Source organism: Sus scrofa, chromosome 14, assembly GCF_054392235.1.
Source record: "Sus scrofa isolate SSC_HxYL_T2T_F1_AM1 chromosome 14, Sscrofa_HxYL_maternal_Yorkshire_Landrace_v2.0, whole genome shotgun sequence".
Lineage (NCBI taxonomy): Eukaryota > Metazoa > Chordata > Mammalia > Artiodactyla > Suidae > Sus > Sus scrofa.
This window is the reverse complement of record NC_139396.1, coordinates 82,881,763-82,897,762: the sequence shown is the minus strand read 5'-3', so window position 1 is coordinate 82,897,762 and position 16,000 is coordinate 82,881,763. Positions and strand designations below refer to the sequence as shown.

At 63.4% G+C, this 16,000-nt stretch overlaps 1 protein-coding gene across 1 annotated transcript in view; it reads right to left on the bottom strand.

Moving 5' to 3' along the window:
• Window positions 1–16,000, bottom strand: part of LOC146396818 (uncharacterized) — a 38,724-nt gene that overhangs the window by 3,359 nt on the left and 19,365 nt on the right. Inside the window, exon 2 of the mRNA XM_084997485.1 lies at window positions 6,754–7,336. Within this exon, the coding sequence (XP_084853611.1) occupies window positions 6,754–7,336 (583 nt within the window). The remainder of the gene's footprint in view (window positions 1–6,753; window positions 7,337–16,000) is intronic.

Here is a 16,000-nt window from a genome sequence, read left to right as displayed (position 1 = left end):
TTTAATATATTGGAGTGGGGTAGGTTGGGGTGAGTGCCCTGGAAGACTTTGAGAGAGAACAAGCCCAGTCTGTAGGGCACATGACTGCACTTAGAGGGTGAGGAGGAATGAAATCAAGCTTGCTGGCGCCCAAGACCCATGCAGGTTAGAAGGCTGCTGAGGGAAACAGGAGGAAGGGCTAAGAGTTGGTGTTAGAGTGGCTATTCTCAAGGAGATGCCAGGGTACCAGCAGATCCTGCCTGCATCTCCTTGGTTGCACCTTCAGTGACAGAGAGAGGGCTGGAGATAAGTTTGGCAGAACCCCGTGGGACAAGCTCAGAGATGACTGGTTATTCTGGGTTTTTGTCGCTCCATCCCAAATTGCCTCACCTCACAGGCAATTCGGGGACATAGGTTGTTGCTCCTGAATGTACTGGGGAACTTCCAGTCTGGTTAGGTAGCCCAGTGGTGAAAGTGTTCCACAGGTTTTCTGGGGTCTGTGTTCCTTTTTTTTTTTTTTTCTAGAAAGGGAGGACTTTGAGAAACATCTTTCTTCAATCCTGGATTTGAAAATTTCAAGCCTTTGGCCAGTGTAGGATTGTTATGTGGGAAAAAAATGTGCTTGTGGTTGTGAATGGAGCATGTAAACAGGGTGATGTTTTGGTGGGTGGCTGTGTGAAATTCTGTGCTTGGTTTCTCACAAGATAATGCCAAACTTCCTTCTTCCCTTTCCACCTAAGCCTCATTTTCCTGTCTCTGACCCCTATTTTGGAAGCATATCTAAAGCAGGTCCTGTGAATTAAATAAGACAGAGTGATTGGTTTTAAGAAGGCTCTCAAGACCCAGTGGTGGGTAAGCAGAGGGTTTTAATGGATTGAGGTGGGGTAGGAGGTGGTGAGTGCTCTGAGAGACTTTGACAGAGAAATAGCCAAGTCTGTAGAGCCCTTCATTGTGCTTAGAGGGTGAGGAGGAACAAAATCAGGCCGGCAGATAACCAAGGTGAGTACAGCCTCAGGGCCTGATGAGGGAAACAGGAGGAAGGGCTGAGTTGGTGTTAAAGCTGCTGGCTGCTGGATGGCACCAGAGCACCAGCTGAGCCCAACTGTTGCTTCCTGGCTGCATCTCCAGGTTCAGATTGGTGGAAACCCAAGACCTGCCCAGAGTGTTGGGGTGAATCATAGAGCACCTCTGACTCTCTGGCCCAAAATTGCTCATTCAGAGAGTGAAAACATGTTTGTCTTCAGCATCTCATGGGCTTTTCCAGCCTGTACGTATGGCCCAGGTGCCAGAGCATTTGACAGGTTCTCTGAGGTCAGACTTCCCCTGTTTCAGGAGAGATACGACTCACGACCCAAAAACATCTGTCTTGAATCTTGGGCTTTCAGTTTGAAAGCCCATGGACTCTGTGGGTTTACCATGTACAAAAGGGGGCTGTTATTCATGAATGCAGCATGTAAAAGTTGTAATATGTTGGTTGGCAGTTGTGCAAATCACTGTGAATTTTCCCTTAAGATATTTCCCTAAACTTACTTTTCTGTCCTTTGAACCTTCCCCCGCCCCCCGTATCTTACCTCTGCTTCAGGAAGCAGACTTAAAGGGCACTTATCATGAGTTGAGGCAGACTGAAAGAAGGCTCTCAAGATCCAGCAGGTGGGAGGCAGAGGGTTTTAATGTATGGGGTGGGGTAGGATGGGGTGAGAACTCTGGGAGAGCTTGAGAGAGAAACAGCCCTGTCTGTAGGGCACCTCAGTGTGCTGAGAGGGAGAGGAGGAAGGAAATCAAGCTGGCAGGTGCCCAAGGCCATGCATCCCAGAGGGAACGGGGAGGAAGGGCTGAGATTTGGTATTAGAGGGGATGACCACTGGATGGCGCCAGAGCAAGGCACAGCCTGTCTGCAGCTCCTTGGCTGCACCTTCAGTCTGAGATGGGGCAGGAGATAAGTTTGACAGAACCCCATGGACAAGCCCAGAGATGAGGGTTTGCTGCTCTGGGTCTTTGTCGCTCCACCCCAAATTGCCTCACCTCACACAGGGATCATAGGTGTCACTTCAGAATGTACTGGGGCACTTCCAGTCTGGTTAGGTAGCCCAGGGGTGAAAGTGCTCCACAGGTTCTCTGGGGTTTGATTTCCCTTTATTTCTGGAGAGGCAGGACGCTGGACAAGAAACATGTGTCTTGAATCTTGGGCTTGCAGTTTTCAAGAATCTGGACTGCAGAAGATTGTCGTGGGGAAAAATTCTGGTGGTTGTGAATGGATCGTGGAAAAGGGGTGATGCTTTGGTGGGCTGATTTGCTAATCTCTGTCCTTTTTCTCTCAAATGATCTCGCCAAACTTCTTCCCTCTCCATCTGAGCCCCTTTTCCCCTATTTCAGGGAGCAGGCCGAAAGGCAGTTCTCATGAACTAAGGCAGGGTAACTGATTTAAAGAAGGCTCTCAAGACCCAGTGGGTGGGGAGGCACCAGGTTTTAATGTATGGTGGGGGTAGGATGCAGTGAGTGCTCTGAGAGATTTGACAGTAAAATAACCCCAATATGTAGGGAACATCATTAGACTTAGAGGGTGAGGAGGAATGAAATCAAGCTGGCAGGGGTCTAAGGCCAGTATAGCCCCAGGGGCTGCTGAGGGAAACAGGAGGAAGAGCAAAGAGTTGCTGTTAGAGCATACGTCCACCAGATGGCGCCAGAGCACTGGCAGAGCCCACATGCACCTCCCTGGCAGAACGTCCAGGCTCAGAGTTGGGGTTGAAGATGGGTTGCTGGAACACCCAGGACATGCCCAGAATGTTGGGGTTGGTTATAGGATGGCCCTTACTCTGGCCCAAATCGCCTCATCTCAGTACGGGGAAATATGTGTGCCTTCAGCATCAGCTGAATATTTCAGCCTGCCTAGGTGGCCCAGAAGCCAGAGATATTGAAAGCTTCTCTGGGTTTCGATTGCTTTTTTGTTTCTCTAGACAAAAGACTCAAAAATCCTCTCTCTTGAATCTTGGGCTGCCAATTTTCAAGCCTCCAGGTTCTGTGGAAATCCCTGTGCTTTTTCTCTCCAGAGGTCTCCCCAAAGCTCATTCTTCCCCTTCTATCTGAGCCTCTTTTTCTTTTTCTTTTTGGTCTTTTTGTCTTCCTAGGGCTGCACCCACGGCATATGGAGGTTCCCAGGCTAGGCGTCCAATCGGAGCTGTAGCCGCCCGTCTACACCACAACCACAGCAATACAGGATCCAAGCTGTGTCTGCGACCTACACCACATCTCACGGCAATGCCAAATCCTTAACCCACTGAGTGAGGCTAGGGATCAGACCCACATTGTCTTGGATGCCAGTCAGGTTCGTTAACCACTGAGCCACAACAGGAACTCCTGAGCCTCTTTTTCCTGTCTCTGAGCCCTGTTTCAGGGAGCAGACCCTAAAGGAAGGCCTTGTGAATGAAGGCAATGTGAGTGATTTAAAGAGGGCTCTCAGGACCCGATGGATGGGGAGGCAGAGGATTTTACTGTATTGGCATCAGATAGGTTGTGTTGAACACTCTGCGAGACTGTGAGAGAGAAATACCACAGTGTCTAGGGCATTGATTCAGCTTTGTAGCTAAGGAAAAACAAAATCAAGCTGTCTGGGCCACCCAAGGCCAATGTAGCTTGTAGGGCTCCTGAGGGAAACAGGAGGAAGGGCTGAGTGTTGGTTTTGAGCTGGTGGCGCAAGGGCACAGACAAAGCCCATCTGCAGCTCCCTGGCTGAAATTCATCTCAGAAATGAGGCTTAGGGACTGCTAAAACATTTAGTGCATGCACCTAGGTTTGGGGTTGGTTACAAGGCACCTCTAATACTCTTGCCAAATTGCCTCACCTGAGGGAGGGGACACAGCTGTGTCTTCAGCACCTCATGGGCATGTTCAGCCTGAGCAGGTGCCCCAGGTGCCCGAGTATGGCACTTTCCTTGGGTCAGCTTGCCTTTTGTTTCTCCAGGGGCAGACCTTTGGGCCCAAAACATATGTGATGAACACTGGGGATGTAATTTATTTTATTTATTTTGTCGTTTCTCTTTTCAGGGCCACATCCACGGCATATGGAGGTTCCCAGGCTAGGGGTCTAATTGGAGCTATAGCTGCCGGTCTACGCCACAGCCACAGCAACACGGGATTCGAGCCACATCTGCAACCTATACCACAGCTCACGGCAATGCCAGATCCTTAACCCACTGAGTGAGGCCAGGGATTGAACCCACAACCTCATGGTTCCTAGTTGGATTAGTTTCTGCTGTGCCATGACGGGAACTCCTGGGAATGTAATTTTTAAGCCCTAGTCTTGGGAAGGTGCCAGAGTGATTTTCTTTTTCTCCTGCTTCTCATCTCACTGAAATACCCTACAGGGGAGGATGTGACATCAGCCCGATTCCAGAAAACTGCCCAGCCAAGAGTCAAGCCAGGTATTTTTGGGTCCAGAGTTGTACCTCCACACAGTCAAAAGGAACCCAGAAAGCCTGTCAAACTCTCTGGTCATTGGGCCAGCCAACCATGCTGAAATTGAACCATCAATGTGATGGCAGAACTATGTCCCCTTGTGAGGAAAATTGCCTAGAGGGTAGGAGGTGCCCTGTAAACATATCCCAGGTCTGGGCACCTCTTGGGGTTCCACCTAACCATTGCCAACCATGTATTTCAGCCTGAAGGTGCAGCCAGGGAGCTGCAGAGGGGCTCTGCTGGTGCTCTGGCACTGTCTGACTAGAATATGCTTTAACAACAACTCTCAGCCCTTCCTATGCCTCCCATCGCAGAACTTGGCACTAACCCCACTCAACACCATCCTACTCACTGAAATCAGCCACCCCCCTGTTGAAGTCACATGACCAGTCTTTGAGTCAGCACCCTTCAGCCCTGGACCCAGCTTGAAATCGAGGATCACCCAGCCTTTATGCACATTACCTGGATTTAGGTATGATCCCTGTCACAGGAGTCTGCAGAAGGGGAAGAGGCTCAGGTGAGTAGGAAGAAGGAAGGTGTGGAGATAGCTGGAGAGGAAGTACACAGGGTGGGGCAAAGCCCAACCCCAAAAAAACCCACCGGTTTGAAATTCTGGTTTCACAAGCAGAAGCCCAGCTTGCCAGAAGCCAAACTTCCATCCAGCCTGATTCTAGAAAACTGCAAACCAAAGATTCAAGCCAGATTTCTGAATCCAAACTTCCGATCCAAAAATCAAAGTTCACCCAGATCCCGGACAGGTTGTCAAACTCTCTAGCAATCGAGCCAGCCAACCATGCAAAAAATGAACCAGAGCTGTAATGGCAGAATTATTACTCCATTCTCAGTGAGGCAAATTGGCCAGAGTTTAGAGTCACCATGTACTAAAATGGAAGGATCTGGGCATCTGATAGAAGGGCAAGCAACACTAAAGCGTTTCTCTGAGCCCAAAAGTAAAGTATAGAAGCTGAAGAGGGGTTCTGAGGGTGCTCTGAGGTCCTCTGGAATGCAACTGCTTTAACTGAAAATCCCAAATTTTCCTCTGCCTCCCAGAGAAAAAAATGACCTTTCTGGTCAGGGAGCACCTGACAGGATGATGTCCCGATTTCCTGAAAGTATTCAAAGGAGGTATATTAAACTCGATGATGGATGATGGTACGATTATCTCAAAGTGGACAAGGACATTCTCAAATCCTTCCATAAAATCCAAATATGCGAAATCAGAAACCCCAATTTTAAGGTAAAAATAACCCCATAATCAGTCACAACATTCAGTTTTACATGAAGACAGAGAACTGAAATAAACGAGGGGGATATGCACTGGATTGAGCTAAGAACCATGGACAGAAGTACAGGAGGGAGGAGGAGAATCAGGAGGAATGAGGAGGAAAAATACAGGGAAAAACACTGGGATAAGATCAATCCTCCAGCCAGCGACAGGACAACAGCCCAAATGAAAATAGCACTACACTAAAATGCTGCATTCATGACGAAACATATTGAGAAACCAACACCAAGCGGTGTTAACTATACCAAAAGGCACGGACTTAGGAGACCGGTGTATCTGACCTGTGTTTTACCCAGTCTATTTCCAACCATCCGCGGACCCTCAGAGCCCAGGCAGCCTGTCCACTGCCCAGATCCTCGGGCCTCGCGCCCCAACACGAATTCACTCCAGCACACGGGATGGCAGGACTCCGGCCCCTCACTGACTTGAGGCAAACTGAGGAGCCCGCGGGTCAGAGGCACAGGACGCACGGGCACGCGCGCACACACACGCAAGCACCCACACACAGCCACACACCCACCCACACACCCAAACCAGGCCGTGGGCGCCCCCCCCGCCCCTCCCCGCCCCCCAGGTTCCTTCCATCCCTCCGTCCATCCAGCTCCCATCCCTTCCTGGGAGCCCAGAGATGCAGGCAGCCAGGGCCAGGCAGAGCTGCTCCGCTGGCGCTTTGGCGCCGTCTGGCGGACACCGGCCCGAACAGCAACGGCCAGCCCTTCCTCTGCCTCCAGCAGTGGGCCCCTGGCCTGCACTGGCCTGGGGGCCCTGGGGGCCCTGGCCGCCGCCGCCCCGTCTCCTGACCCCTCTCCCTGGCAGCGCACTGAGAGGCAGGATGGGCGCGGGGGGCGGGGGGCCGGGGCGGGGCGACCCTCGCCCGGTCGGCCAGGACACTCACCCCGCAGGACACCATCCCGCTCCGTGACCTCCGACACCCCGCCTCTTGGGAGTCAGGAGGGCCGGCTGCCGGGCCATCGGCAGCCCTCGGCCCTGGCATGCGAGCTCGAGAGCAGGGACCTCCCAGGGGGTTGTCGCTTTTACCTGGATGATGCGGCGAGGCGCCTGGGCACAGGGGTCCAGCGGAGGAGGAGCAGGCTCGGGCGGAGCGGAGAGGGGCAGGATCTTCCGGAGGGAAGGGGCCCGGGGATAGGCTCGGTCCTCCCGCCCGCTCCCAGGCAACCCCCTCGCCCCTACCCCGAAAGACCAGCGCCTGGAAGCTGCCTTCACGACCGAGGGCCCAGCTGGCCAGAAGCCGGACGCCACGCCGGCCTCTTTCTAAACCTAGGGCACGGCGCGTCTCGGATCCCGGCCCGGTATTTCTGGGCCCGGTGCAGTGCCTCCTAACAAGCAGAGGGCCCTCGGGCCCGGGCCAGCCCAGCCAACTCCCTAGACACTGGGTCACCTGACCACGCAGGCCTGGGGCCCTAGCGGTGGTGGCGGCACCTGGGCCCTTCGCCGGAGCGGAGGCACGTTGGGCCACCGGGTCAGAGGCGCCCTGGACCCAAACGCGGGCATCTGGGCAGCTGGGCAGCTCGCTGGGTCTCCTCCACCGGTCCACCGCCCACGGCCTAGCTGAGCCTGGAGATGTGGGCCGCGTGCCGGCAGAGGGGCTCCCGCGGCTGCCCTGGGGCCTTCTGGCCGGCGTGTGCGCGGACAGCCCCTCGCAGCCCTTCCTCCGCCTCCCACAGCCCAGCGCTGGCCTGCACCGGCCGGGGCCTCGGGCCAGCGTCCCTTCCTCCCGCCCCTCCCTCCGCCCACCCCGAAAGGCTCCGGGAGCCGGGCCACGACCCTCGCGAGCACGGCCGGGGCACACACCCCACCCGACACCACCCCAACGTTTTGGTGTCGGCCACCCCCCTGCCTCAGTGCCAAGGGCCGGCTTTGACACGGGCCCCCGGCATCCCGGCGACTCAGCCTGAAAGGCGGTACCTGCCGGGGGATACGCCCCTTCCCTGGTTTGATGGGGGAGAGGGGGGTCCCGCAGAGGGTGAGGCGGCTCCGGTGGCGAGGGGAGCACCAGCTTGCGACGCTCTCTGGACACGAGGAGCACAGCGAGGAGCACGGCCCGCCTCCCCCGAGGGGCCAACCCCCTGACACGCTGCCTCGCGTGCAGGACCCGAAGCCCGGCTTCCCAGGAGCCCAACTCCCCGCCGGAGCTGGGCAAAAAACCGCACGTTCCCACGTCCAAGCCCCGTGTCTCTGGCTCCAGCCCTCTGCCTCCAAACCAGCCGCGGACCCTCAGAGCCCAGGCAGCCTGTCCACTGCCCAGATCCTCGGGCCTCGCGCCCCAACACGAATTCACTCCAGCACACGGGATGGCAGGACTCCGGCCCCTCACTGACTTGAGGCAAACTGAGGAGCCCGCGGGTCAGAGGCACAGGACGCACGGGCACGCGCGCACACACACGCAAGCACCCACACCCACCCACACACCCACCCACACACCCAAACCAGGCCGTGGGCGCACCCCCCCGCCCCTCCCCGCCCCCCAGGTTCCTTCCATCCCTCCGTCCATCCAGCTCCCATCCCTTCCTGGGAGCCCAGAGATGCAGGCAGCCAGGGCCAGGCAGAGCTGCTCCGCTGGCGCTTTGGCGCCGTCTGGCGGACACCGGCCCGAACAGCAACGGCCAGCCCTTCCTCTGCCTCCAGCAGTGGGCCCCTGGCCTGCACTGGCCTGGGGGCCCTGGGGGCCCTGGCCGCCGCCGCCCCGTCTCCTGACCCCTCTCCCTGGCAGCGCACTGAGAGGCAGGATGGGCGCGGGGGGCGGGGGGCCGGGGCGGGGCGACCCTCGCCCGGTCGGCCAGGACACTCACCCCGCAGGACACCATCCCGCTCCGTGACCTCCGACACCCCGCCTCTTGGGAGTCAGGAGGGCCGGCTGCCGGGCCATCGGCAGCCCTCGGCCCTGGCATGCGAGCTCGAGAGCAGGGACCTCCCAGGGGGTTGTCGCTTTTACCTGGATGATGCGGCGAGGCGCCTGGGCACAGGGGTCCAGCGGAGGAGGAGCAGGCTCGGGCGGAGCGGAGAGGGGCAGGATCTTCCGGAGGGAAGGGGCCCGGGGATAGGCTCGGTCCTCCCGCCCGCTCCCAGGCAACCCCCTCGCCCCTACCCCGAAAGACCAGCGCCTGGAAGCTGCCTTCACGACCGAGGGCCCAGCTGGCCAGAAGCCGGACGCCACGCCGGCCTCTTTCTAAACCTAGGGCACGGCGCGTCTCGGATCCCGGCCCGGTATTTCTGGGCCCGGTGCAGTGCCTCCTAACAAGCAGAGGGCCCTCGGGCCCGGGCCAGCCCAGCCAACTCCCTAGACACTGGGTCACCTGACCACGCAGGCCTGGGGCCCTAGCGGTGGTGGCGGCACCTGGGCCCTTCGCCGGAGCGGAGGCACGTTGGGCCACCGGGTCAGAGGCGCCCTGGACCCAAACGCGGGCATCTGGGCAGCTGGGCAGCTCGCTGGGTCTCCTCCACCGGTCCACCGCCCACGGCCTAGCTGAGCCTGGAGATGTGGGCCGCGTGCCGGCAGAGGGGCTCCCGCGGCTGCCCTGGGGCCTTCTGGCCGGCGTGTGCGCGGACAGCCCCTCGCAGCCCTTCCTCCGCCTCCCACAGCCCAGCGCTGGCCTGCACCGGCCGGGGCCTCGGGCCAGCGTCCCTTCCTCCCGCCCCTCCCTCCGCCCACCCCGAAAGGCTCCGGGAGCCGGGCCACGACCCTCGCGAGCACGGCCGGGGCACACACCCCACCCGACACCACCCCAACGTTTTGGTGTCGGCCACCCCCCTGCCTCAGTGCCAAGGGCCGGCTTTGACACGGGCCCCCGGCATCCCGGCGACTCAGCTTGAAAGGCGGTACCTGCCGGGGGATACGCCCCTTCCCTGGTTTGATGGGGGAGAGGGGGGTCCCGCAGAGGGTGAGGCGGCTCCGGTGGCGAGGGGAGCACCAGCTTGCGACGCTCTCTGGACACGAGGAGCACAGCGAGGAGCACGGCCCGCCTCCCCCGAGGGGCCAACCCCCTGACACGCTGCCTCGCGTGCAGGACCCGAAGCCCGGCTTCCCAGGAGCCCAACTCCCCGCCGGAGCTGGGCAAAAAACCGCACGTTCCCACGTCCAAGCCCCGTGTCTCTGGCTCCAGCCCTCTGCCTCCAAACCAGCCGCGGACCCTCAGAGCCCAGGCAGCCTGTCCACTGCCCAGATCCTCGGGCCTCGCGCCCCAACACGAATTCACTCCAGCACACGGGATGGCAGGACTCCGGCCCCTCACTGACTTGAGGCAAACTGAGGAGCCCGCGGGTCAGAGGCACAGGACGCACGGGCACGCGCGCACACACACGCAAGCACCCACACCCACCCACACACCCACCCACACACCCAAACCAGGCCGTGGGCGCCCCCCGCCCCGCTCCTCCCCGCCCCCCCAGGTTCCTTCCATCCCTCCGTCCATCCAGCTCCCATCCCTTCCTGGGAGCCCAGAGATGCAGGCAGCCAGGGCCAGGCAGAGCTGCTCCGCTGGCGCTTTGGCGCCGTCTGGCGGACACCGGCCCGAACAGCAACGGCCAGCCCTTCCTCTGCCTCCAGCAGTGGGCCCCTGGCCTGCACTGGCCTGGGGGCCCTGGGGGCCCTGGCCGCCGCCGCCCCGTCTCCTGACCCCTCTCCCTGGCAGCGCACTGAGAGGCAGGATGGGCGCGGGGGGCGGGGGGCCGGGGCGGGGCGACCCTCGCCCGGTCGGCCAGGACACTCACCCCGCAGGACACCATCCCGCTCCGTGACCTCCGACACCCCGCCTCTTGGGAGTCAGGAGGGCCGGCTGCCGGGCCATCGGCAGCCCTCGGCCCTGGCATGCGAGCTCGAGAGCAGGGACCTCCCAGGGGGTTGTCGCTTTTACCTGGATGATGCGGCGAGGCGCCTGGGCACAGGGGTCCAGCGGAGGAGGAGCAGGCTCGGGCGGAGCGGAGAGGGGCAGGATCTTCCGGAGGGAAGGGGCCCGGGGATAGGCTCGGTCCTCCCGCCCGCTCCCAGGCAACCCCCTCGCCCCTACCCCGAAAGACCAGCGCCTGGAAGCTGCCTTCACGACCGAGGGCCCAGCTGGCCAGAAGCCGGACGCCACGCCGGCCTCTTTCTAAACCTAGGGCACGGCGCGTCTCGGATCCCGGCCCGGTATTTCTGGGCCCGGTGCAGTGCCTCCTAACAAGCAGAGGGCCCTCGGGCCCGGGCCAGCCCAGCCAACTCCCTAGACACTGGGTCACCTGACCACGCAGGCCTGGGGCCCTAGCGGTGGTGGCGGCACCTGGGCCCTTCGCCGGAGCGGAGGCACGTTGGGCCACCGGGTCAGAGGCGCCCTGGACCCAAACGCGGGCATCTGGGCAGCTGGGCAGCTCGCTGGGTCTCCTCCACCGGTCCACCGCCCACGGCCTAGCTGAGCCTGGAGATGTGGGCCGCGTGCCGGCAGAGGGGCTCCCGCGGCTGCCCTGGGGCCTTCTGGCCGGCGTGTGCGCGGACAGCCCCTCGCAGCCCTTCCTCCGCCTCCCACAGCCCAGCGCTGGCCTGCACCGGCCGGGGCCTCGGGCCAGCGTCCCTTCCTCCCGCCCCTCCCTCCGCCCACCCCGAAAGGCTCCGGGAGCCGGGCCACGACCCTCGCGAGCACGGCCGGGGCACACACCCCACCCGACACCACCCCAACGTTTTGGTGTCGGCCACCCCCCTGCCTCAGTGCCAAGGGCCGGCTTTGACACGGGCCCCCGGCATCCCGGCGACTCAGCTTGAAAGGCGGTACCTGCCGGGGGATACGCCCCTTCCCTGGTTTGATGGGGGAGAGGGGGGTCCCGCAGAGGGTGAGGCGGCTCCGGTGGCGAGGGGAGCACCAGCTTGCGACGCTCTCTGGACACGAGGAGCACAGCGAGGAGCACGGCCCGCCTCCCCCGAGGGGCCAACCCCCTGACACGCTGCCTCGCGTGCAGGACCCGAAGCCCGGCTTCCCAGGAGCCCAACTCCCCGCCGGAGCTGGGCAAAAAACCGCACGTTCCCACGTCCAAGCCCCGTGTCTCTGGCTCCAGCCCTCTGCCTCCAAACCAGCCGCGGACCCTCAGAGCCCAGGCAGCCTGTCCACTGCCCAGATCCTCGGGCCTCGCGCCCCAACACGAATTCACTCCAGCACACGGGATGGCAGGACTCCGGCCCCTCACTGACTTGAGGCAAACTGAGGAGCCCGCGGGTCAGAGGCACAGGACGCACGGGCACGCGCGCACACACACGCAAGCACCCACACCCACCCACACACCCACCCACACACCCAAACCAGGCCGTGGGCGCCCCCCGCCCCGCTCCTCCCCGCCCCCCCAGGTTCCTTCCATCCCTCCGTCCATCCAGCTCCCATCCCTTCCTGGGAGCCCAGAGATGCAGGCAGCCAGGGCCAGGCAGAGCTGCTCCGCTGGCGCTTTGGCGCCGTCTGGCGGACACCGGCCCGAACAGCAACGGCCAGCCCTTCCTCTGCCTCCAGCAGTGGGCCCCTGGCCTGCACTGGCCTGGGGGCCCTGGGGGCCCTGGCCGCCGCCGCCCCGTCTCCTGACCCCTCTCCCTGGCAGCGCACTGAGAGGCAGGATGGGCGCGGGGGGCGGGGGGCCGGGGCGGGGCGACCCTCGCCCGGTCGGCCAGGACACTCACCCCGCAGGACACCATCCCGCTCCGTGACCTCCGACACCCCGCCTCTTGGGAGTCAGGAGGGCCGGCTGCCGGGCCATCGGCAGCCCTCGGCCCTGGCATGCGAGCTCGAGAGCAGGGACCTCCCAGGGGGTTGTCGCTTTTACCTGGATGATGCGGCGAGGCGCCTGGGCACAGGGGTCCAGCGGAGGAGGAGCAGGCTCGGGCGGAGCGGAGAGGGGCAGGATCTTCCGGAGGGAAGGGGCCCGGGGATAGGCTCGGTCCTCCCGCCCGCTCCCAGGCAACCCCCTCGCCCCTACCCCGAAAGACCAGCGCCTGGAAGCTGCCTTCACGACCGAGGGCCCAGCTGGCCAGAAGCCGGACGCCACGCCGGCCTCTTTCTAAACCTAGGGCACGGCGCGTCTCGGATCCCGGCCCGGTATTTCTGGGCCCGGTGCAGTGCCTCCTAACAAGCAGAGGGCCCTCGGGCCCGGGCCAGCCCAGCCAACTCCCTAGACACTGGGTCACCTGACCACGCAGGCCTGGGGCCCTAGCGGTGGTGGCGGCACCTGGGCCCTTCGCCGGAGCGGAGGCACGTTGGGCCACCGGGTCAGAGGCGCCCTGGACCCAAACGCGGGCATCTGGGCAGCTGGGCAGCTCGCTGGGTCTCCTCCACCGGTCCACCGCCCACGGCCTAGCTGAGCCTGGAGATGTGGGCCGCGTGCCGGCAGAGGGGCTCCCGCGGCTGCCCTGGGGCCTTCTGGCCGGCGTGTGCGCGGACAGCCCCTCGCAGCCCTTCCTCCGCCTCCCACAGCCCAGCGCTGGCCTGCACCGGCCGGGGCCTCGGGCCAGCGTCCCTTCCTCCCGCCCCTCCCTCCGCCCACCCCGAAAGGCTCCGGGAGCCGGGCCACGACCCTCGCGAGCACGGCCGGGGCACACACCCCACCCGACACCACCCCAACGTTTTGGTGTCGGCCACCCCCCTGCCTCAGTGCCAAGGGCCGGCTTTGACACGGGCCCCCGGCATCCCGGCGACTCAGCTTGAAAGGCGGTACCTGCCGGGGGATACGCCCCTTCCCTGGTTTGATGGGGGAGAGGGGGGTCCCGCAGAGGGTGAGGCGGCTCCGGTGGCGAGGGGAGCACCAGCTTGCGACGCTCTCTGGACACGAGGAGCACAGCGAGGAGCACGGCCCGCCTCCCCCGAGGGGCCAACCCCCTGACACGCTGCCTCGCGTGCAGGACCCGAAGCCCGGCTTCCCAGGAGCCCAACTCCCCGCCGGAGCTGGGCAAAAAACCGCACGTTCCCACGTCCAAGCCCCGTGTCTCTGGCTCCAGCCCTCTGCCTCCAAACCAGCCGCGGACCCTCAGAGCCCAGGCAGCCTGTCCACTGCCCAGATCCTCGGGCCTCGCGCCCCAACACGAATTCACTCCAGCACACGGGATGGCAGGACTCCGGCCCCTCACTGACTTGAGGCAAACTGAGGAGCCCGCGGGTCAGAGGCACAGGACGCACGGGCACGCGCGCACACACACGCAAGCACCCACACCCACCCACACACCCACCCACACACCCAAACCAGGCCGTGGGCGCACCCCCCCGCCCCTCCCCGCCCCCCAGGTTCCTTCCATCCCTCCGTCCATCCAGCTCCCATCCCTTCCTGGGAGCCCAGAGATGCAGGCAGCCAGGGCCAGGCAGAGCTGCTCCGCTGGCGCTTTGGCGCCGTCTGGCGGACACCGGCCCGAACAGCAACGGCCAGCCCTTCCTCTGCCTCCAGCAGTGGGCCCCTGGCCTGCACTGGCCTGGGGGCCCTGGGGGCCCTGGCCGCCGCCGCCCCGTCTCCTGACCCCTCTCCCTGGCAGCGCACTGAGAGGCAGGATGGGCGCGGGGGGCGGGGGGCCGGGGCGGGGCGACCCTCGCCCGGTCGGCCAGGACACTCACCCCGCAGGACACCATCCCGCTCCGTGACCTCCGACACCCCGCCTCTTGGGAGTCAGGAGGGCCGGCTGCCGGGCCATCGGCAGCCCTCGGCCCTGGCATGCGAGCTCGAGAGCAGGGACCTCCCAGGGGGTTGTCGCTTTTACCTGGATGATGCGGCGAGGCGCCTGGGCACAGGGGTCCAGCGGAGGAGGAGCAGGCTCGGGCGGAGCGGAGAGGGGCAGGATCTTCCGGAGGGAAGGGGCCCGGGGATAGGCTCGGTCCTCCCGCCCGCTCCCAGGCAACCCCCTCGCCCCTACCCCGAAAGACCAGCGCCTGGAAGCTGCCTTCACGACCGAGGGCCCAGCTGGCCAGAAGCCGGACGCCACGCCGGCCTCTTTCTAAACCTAGGGCACGGCGCGTCTCGGATCCCGGCCCGGTATTTCTGGGCCCGGTGCAGTGCCTCCTAACAAGCAGAGGGCCCTCGGGCCCGGGCCAGCCCAGCCAACTCCCTAGACACTGGGTCACCTGACCACGCAGGCCTGGGGCCCTAGCGGTGGTGGCGGCACCTGGGCCCTTCGCCGGAGCGGAGGCACGTTGGGCCACCGGGTCAGAGGCGCCCTGGACCCAAACGCGGGCATCTGGGCAGCTGGGCAGCTCGCTGGGTCTCCTCCACCGGTCCACCGCCCACGGCCTAGCTGAGCCTGGAGATGTGGGCCGCGTGCCGGCAGAGGGGCTCCCGCGGCTGCCCTGGGGCCTTCTGGCCGGCGTGTGCGCGGACAGCCCCTCGCAGCCCTTCCTCCGCCTCCCACAGCCCAGCGCTGGCCTGCACCGGCCGGGGCCTCGGGCCAGCGTCCCTTCCTCCCGCCCCTCCCTCCGCCCACCCCGAAAGGCTCCGGGAGCCGGGCCACGACCCTCGCGAGCACGGCCGGGGCACACACCCCACCCGACACCACCCCAACGTTTTGGTGTCGGCCACCCCCCTGCCTCAGTGCCAAGGGCCGGCTTTGACACGGGCCCCCGGCATCCCGGCGACTCAGCTTGAAAGGCGGTACCTGCCGGGGGATACGCCCCTTCCCTGGTTTGATGGGGGAGAGGGGGGTCCCGCAGAGGGTGAGGCGGCTCCGGTGGCGAGGGGAGCACCAGCTTGCGACGCTCTCTGGACACGAGGAGCACAGCGAGGAGCACGGCCCGCCTCCCCCGAGGGGCCAACCCCCTGACACGCTGCCTCGCGTGCAGGACCCGAAGCCCGGCTTCCCAGGAGCCCAACTCCCCGCCGGAGCTGGGCAAAAAACCGCACGTTCCCACGTCCAAGCCCCGTGTCTCTGGCTCCAGCCCTCTGCCTCCAAACCAGCCGCGGACCCTCAGAGCCCAGGCAGCCTGTCCACTGCCCAGATCCTCGGGCCTCGCGCCCCAACACGAATTCACTCCAGCACACGGGATGGCAGGACTCCGGCCCCTCACTGACTTGAGGCAAACTGAGGAGCCCGCGGGTCAGAGGCACAGGACGCACGGGCACGCGCGCACACACACGCAAGCACCCACACCCACCCACACACCCACCCACACACCCAAACCAGGCCGTGGGCGCACCCCCCCGCCCCTCCCCGCCCCCCAGGTTCCTTCCATCCCTCCGTCCATCCAGCTCCCATCCCTTCCTGGGAGCCCAGAGATGCAGGCAGCCAGGGCCAGGCAGAGCTGCTCCGCTGGCGCTTTGGCGCCGTCTGGCGGACACCGGCCCGAACAGC